This window comes from Lissotriton vulgaris, chromosome 2_1 (genome assembly GCF_964263255.1).
Source record: "Lissotriton vulgaris chromosome 2_1, aLisVul1.2, whole genome shotgun sequence".
NCBI lineage: Eukaryota > Metazoa > Chordata > Amphibia > Caudata > Salamandridae > Lissotriton > Lissotriton vulgaris.
The window spans coordinates 1,804,062,814-1,804,068,813 of record NC_141687.1 but is presented as its reverse complement, the minus strand read 5'-3'; the positions used below and the strand labels follow the sequence as shown (position 1 = coordinate 1,804,068,813).

The following is a 6,000-nucleotide window of genomic DNA, read 5'->3' as shown; positions in this document are numbered from 1 at the left end:
CATATCAGTGCCTAAAAATACCACTAGCACCACTAAACCTCTCCATCATGGCCACCGTTTTGTTAACTGAGTGTATTCATTCACGTCTGATGTTTACGAGGCGATTCCGTTCCTGCCCAATTTTTCTTTGTTTCTGTGCAAGTAAAGCATATATGCCAACAGACTTGATTCATGCGGGAAATTTGCATTTTCTAAAACATATGTCTACTAGTGTTTTTTTTTTGTTTAGATCGCCCTCTTTCTAGTTTCAAAATATTGGCATGGACCGTATGGCCGCCGCAGTGTTATAATTACAGAGCACCTTCTCTTTCTTCCGAGCGTCCACACCGAGAAGCTGTTCTGAAAACAGCCATAATACGGCTCTCGGAGCTGTGGGCACGAGAGCAGGGGAGGAGCGAGCATAACTCTGTTTTAATGCGCGTCCCATGGTTGCTTGGATACCGTCCGTGACCTGGAAACTGCAGGGTCTACTTCCGGACACGTTTTGTTGATGTTGCATCAGAATTGGTGGACAAGGAACCGGGATGGAATCTGCTGGACAGCAAAGTGAGTGTCGGGCGCGTTTGAAAATGGGGATGGGGGCTTTGGGGTGCTTGAAATGTGTGAATTCAGTGTCACTGGCTGCGAATACCGGTGTCTTTGACGCCTCTTGCACACATAGTATGTGGTGCCACCTGGAATTTACAGGACATCAGGGCACTCTCCTGGTCCCCCGGCCCACACCACCTTTTAATGGGGCGTTTTATTTATTTAATGCATTTTTATAAAGCTCGGACTTTTACCCGAAGGTGTCAGAACACTGTACAATAGAACCAGTTACGTTACATTTGAGAACTGTTACAGGAATGGAACAAAAATAACATGCCATAGAATCAAAGCGACGCAGGCATAGGCACACAAACGCAAGCACAGACTGTACGAGCAAAAATATGAATATAAATGACAAATGACTAAAGCACTTCCTGGCAAAAAATAGCAGGCCATAGAATCAAAACGACGCAGGCAAAAGGAACACAATATCGAACGCAGCAAGCACAGGATGTACAAACAAAAAAATATATATAAGTGACAAATTTACAATGACTAAGGAACTTCCTGGCGGGGTCTGAGAAGGAGGGAATTAGTTCTGAAAGTGTCTTTGGAATAAAGAGATTTGAAGATCTGGATGGAGGTGATAGCACGGAGCAAAGGAGGAAGCGAGTTCTAGATTATCACTGCATTACCTGAGAACGATTGTGCCATCCATTTTTCCCGTTTGAAGGAGCAGGGCTCAAGTTGAAACTTTTCCGCATTCTGAGAAGGTCTTGAGCCTCCAGACAATTTCAGTTTATTTGCCAGATAGTGAGGGGAGGAAGAGTGCAAAGCTTTGTGGGTAATGCACGCCGTTTTGTAGATAGCTCTAGCCTCGATGGGAAGCCATCGGAGAGAATACAGGATAGGAGTGATGTGGTCACTTCGTTTGGACCCTGAAATGAAGCGAGCTGCTGAGTGGAGAACGGATTTGAGGGGGGAGAGGTGAGATTTGGAAGGCCAGTCAGACCTTGGAGGATCAATGAAGGTTGTCAGACATGTCTGCTTTCCTACGCAAGCACCCCCTCTATTTTAAATCCAGACTTTTCCCTAGCCTGCTTGTCTATAATCCTACTTCCATCTCTCTTCGGTATGGGGGGTATGCCAGTCTAACCTGTTTTGGACCAACCCTTAAGAGAGGACAAGTGATAGGCGTGTGAAGGTCTCGGCTCAAACAAAACTGTTGGTTGAAACCCTCTCTTCTGTTTGGCATAATATTTCCGCCTGCCTCCTTGTCCTTCGTTTTACTCTCCTACAGTGGATGAAATGCATGACAAGTATGGCAACTACCGCCGGTGTGCCATGGCCCGTGCGTCAGATCAATGTGATCGGGGTCCGAGATGACGCTAAAAAGAAAAAAATATTCTGCAACTATTTTGTTGGCCTTTTACCTACAAATACCTGCATATAAAATGTAACGCACATACATTAAATAATAACAAAAAAAGTTAAACAAATCTGTGGGAGATGCATTGTGCTTGTAAGAAAATTCATTTGGTTTATGCAATCACTTCATATGTTTCGACGTGTAACTAAAGGGTCACCGATTTGAATTCTGATTGGGGCAGTGGGGAATGATTACTTGTTTTTATAATGTTAAGAGGGCTCAGCCTGTAACAACAATCATTTGCAAAGCCAATAGGTTTCGCTATGCAAGATCTTTTGACTTTCATTTTATTTTTGCAATTTTACGTAGCGTGGATATGACCAAAGGCATCAGAGCTCTTTACAACCGTGGCAGGATACATGGGTTACAGTAATTAAACCTGGACGTTTACATCAGTAGATGGTGAAGGAGTTAGCCATGAGACAATTGCAAGAGTTGAGCTAAGGTCGTGCACAGTTAAAGCATTGATTTTAGATGCTGGGATCACATAACCACGTTAGTTCAGATCCTGGTAGAGAGAGGGATTAACAAGGTGTCAAATAGGAGGAGATTGAAGGCCTTTTTGAAGGTGACTAGGCAAGTGGTTAAGTGGAGGGAGGAGGCAGAGAGTTTCAGATTCTTGTGGTACTACCAGAGAATAACTGGTTCATTTATCGTTCTCGACTGAATGTGTAGGGGCTGGAGGGGGGAGTCCAGAAGCAGAGATTGGGCACTTCTGTTATCCTTATTTCTTCCAGAGATTTTCACTTTCTCGTTTAGATAGGAGGGTAAAGAAGACTGCAGGTTCGAATTGGGTCTGCGCCTCATTGTGAAACCATTGGAGAGTTTGCAGGGCAGGTGCAATGTGGTAAAATTTATTGAGAGCTAAAATAAAGTGTGCATCTGCATGTAGTGGTGCTCTCTGTGTAGACATAGGTGAACTTTGGGAATGCCTGAGAGAAAAGTAATTCCTTAATCTAGTCTGGAGAGAATGAGAGACTGGTCCACTGTTTTGAGGTCTTGTTCCGGGATTAAAAGTCTGATGCCCCAAAGCTGCCTAAGTTGATGTTGTGTGCTTTCAGCTGTAGCTGCGATGTGGCTTTAAAGATTGAGATAATTGTCAAGGGTAATAACAAGTGACCTTGCACACTCGACTATGGCGGGTAGCCATAGTCCTGGACGGGAAAGTTAGCCATCCATTCTTGTACTAGAGTTTTTGCTTTCAGAAGCGAATTCAGTTTTAGTTGGGTTGAGTTTTAAATGGTGGTTAGACATCAAGTTTTGAATCTTTGCGAGTGTGTTTCAAAGCAGGGCACCTTCTTCTGGGGATGGGATTTGCCAATTTTTTTTAAACACGCTACATGTTAAAAAAAAAAAGCTTTTTGACATGGGGAATCCTGCTGGTGAATCCTGGCCAGGTCATAGCGTTTTTTTGTTGTTGTGTTTTTTTTTTTTTAAATTTTTTTTTTTACTTTAAGCCATGGTATCTCTAAACATGTTTAAAAAATGCCATTTAGTAATCTGGCCTTCATGGACAGTAGGCTACTGCCTGTCACATCCGTGCACAGAGTATTAAATCGGATGTGGGCCGGCACGTATTAGTTTCAAATAAAACGCTGCAGAAGTCAACAGTTAATACCTAATTGTGCAAGAGCACACAGTACGGCCACCGCTCACACAATAACATAAATGGGAAATCCAGTGGGGTCAGGGATATGGTGGGGGGGAGGGGAGGGAGAGATTTTTTTTCACTACAAGAGAATAAAATAGCTATTATAAAAATTCTTGGTGCGATAGCTAGCTATTTTTTTATTCCATTACAGGACGGGAGGCTTCGTATTATGCTAGTTTAAAGCTGATGAAACATTACAGAGGAAATATCACCCACCGGCTTATAATAAAACTGTTAGAAAGTAGATTCTGAAGACCAATGAGCAGAATGCATAATGTCCTGAACAGTAGAGCCTAACATAAAACTCTTAGAGGCCATGGCGCCACAAACAGAATGCGCCCCAAACACCTGGGTATCAATACCCGCCTCTTGCATAACATTTCAACCATCTGGCTATTGGAGCCACAGTAACAGGCTGTACGGTTTCTGCAAGGCAATCAATAATTGCGCTATACCAGCAGGCCTAATAGGCCTTGTACATTCCTCATAGGCCTTAAGACATTGCACTACACAAAGCTTAGCATTACTAGGAAAAGCATGGTAACTACACTTCAAGACATTGTCTTGGTTCTGGAAGTAATGTTAAAGGAACGTCCTTCCGGAGTAAATACTCTACCTGTAATATCCAAAGCCTTAACAGAACTTCTACATGCCGCAAGACATAAAAGCATGGCCAATTTGGCTGAAAGTTGTTTCCTGGTTAACATGTCATTCTGGGGCCATTGATTAAACAGGGAAAGAACTAGAGAGACATCCCATAAGGAAGTATACTTAGGTTTGGGTGGATTCGCTACTCTAATACCTTTCAAAAGCTTACATATTAACGGATGCATACCTGCATGTTTGCCCTCAAGTTGGTAATTCCCCGCCTAGATAGCGGATCGGAAATTATTAATGGAACGATATGCCAATCCCTCGGAAGCCTTCTGAGAAAGAAAGTTCACAATGCAGGGTAATCCTGCCCCATGGGATCCACGTGCTGTTCCACGCACCAGCGAACCCAGCCCTTCCAGGCTGAAGCATATCTCTTCCTGGTGGATGGAGCCCAAGCTTGGTTGATAAAGGCTGAAGGTTGCTCCGAAAAGTACTGGCATTTGCCAACATTCCTAAAAGTCTCCAGGCCATCAGGGACAGCTGCCCCGACACTACCATCGGGTGCATCTCTCCATGAGGGCACTGGCGCATCATCGAGGACTCCGGGATCTTCCTGGGGGGAGTCGCAGCTCACCTCCAGAAGACTCAGGAACCAAGGTTGGGAATTCCACAGCGGAGTCACTAAGATCACTTCCGCCATCTGTCGCCTTATCTGTGTGTACACCCGAGGAATCAAGATGAACAGGGGAAAGGCATAATTCAGAGACTGGGACCAGTCCTAAGTGAAGGCATCCGTCGCCAGGGCTAATGGATCCGGTCTCCAGCTGAAGAACTTGGGCATCTGCCGATTCAACCTGGACGCAAAGAGGTCGATCTGACATGACCCCCAGATCTCCTGTAACCAATTAACTACTTGAGGCTGGAGTTGCCAATCACTGTAGTCCTTGAGGTGTCGGGAGTGCCAGTCCGCCACCACATTCGACTGGCCTGGCATATATTCGGCTAGGACCGATATCTGGTGACTTAGGCAATAGTGCCAAAAGTCCTTCGCTATCTCTAGTAATATGGAGGATCTTGTGTCTTCCAGTTTGTTGATGTAGCAAACTGCCGATATGTTGTCCATCCTTAGGAGGATGCAACACAAGACTTTTATGGGCGACAGAGTCTTGATCGCGAATGACCCGGCGAGCAGCTCTAGGCAATTGATGTGGAGCTCTAGCTCTTGAAGGGACCACCGCCCTCCCGTGGAAATATTTCTGCAGCCCCCTCCCCAGCCCCAATGGCTGGCGTCGGACTCTATGACAACCTCTGGAAGGGAGCCGAAGATGGCTTGGCCGTTCCCCGCTTGCACGTGCGCTAGCCACCACTGAAGTTCCTCCCGGACCTCTGATGACAGAGGAACCAGGTCTGTATACGAGAGACCCTTCTGTAGATGTTGGATCTTTAATCTCTGAAGGGCTCGGTAATGGAGGGGACCTGGGAAGATCGCCTGAATGGATGACGCCAGGAGACCCACTATCCTGGCAATGACTCTCAACGAGACTGTTTGGACAACAGAGAGCGTAGATCCTTCTGTATGTCCCGAAGTTTGGAACGAGGGAGGCTCAACTGAGCCATGTGAGAATTTATAAAAAAGCCTAGAAAGTCTATTTGCTGCGATAGGAACAGTACGGGTTTGACTTTCTTGACCACAAACCCGAGATCCTGCAGCATAGCAATGGTCATGCGCAGGTGCTGCACTGTAATCTCCGGTTGCCTGCGCCATGAGCAGTATATCGTCTAAGTACACTATCATGCG

General features: G+C 45.4%; 1 protein-coding gene across 2 annotated transcripts in view; it reads left to right on the top strand.

The window, feature by feature from the left end:
• The first annotated feature begins 317 nt into the window (after positions 1-317).
• The window catches only part of CARS1 (cysteinyl-tRNA synthetase 1), a 395,563-nt gene continuing 389,880 nt past the window's right edge, over positions 318-6,000 (top strand). Inside the window, exon 1 of one of the 2 annotated variants that reach the window (XM_086957866.1) lies at positions 318-546. In XM_086957866.1, coding sequence (XP_086813992.1) covers positions 525-546 — 22 coding nt within the window. In that variant the 5' untranslated portion in view covers positions 318-524. The remainder of the gene's footprint in view (positions 547-6,000) is intronic. The other variant, XM_086957867.1, reaches the window with a different exon arrangement.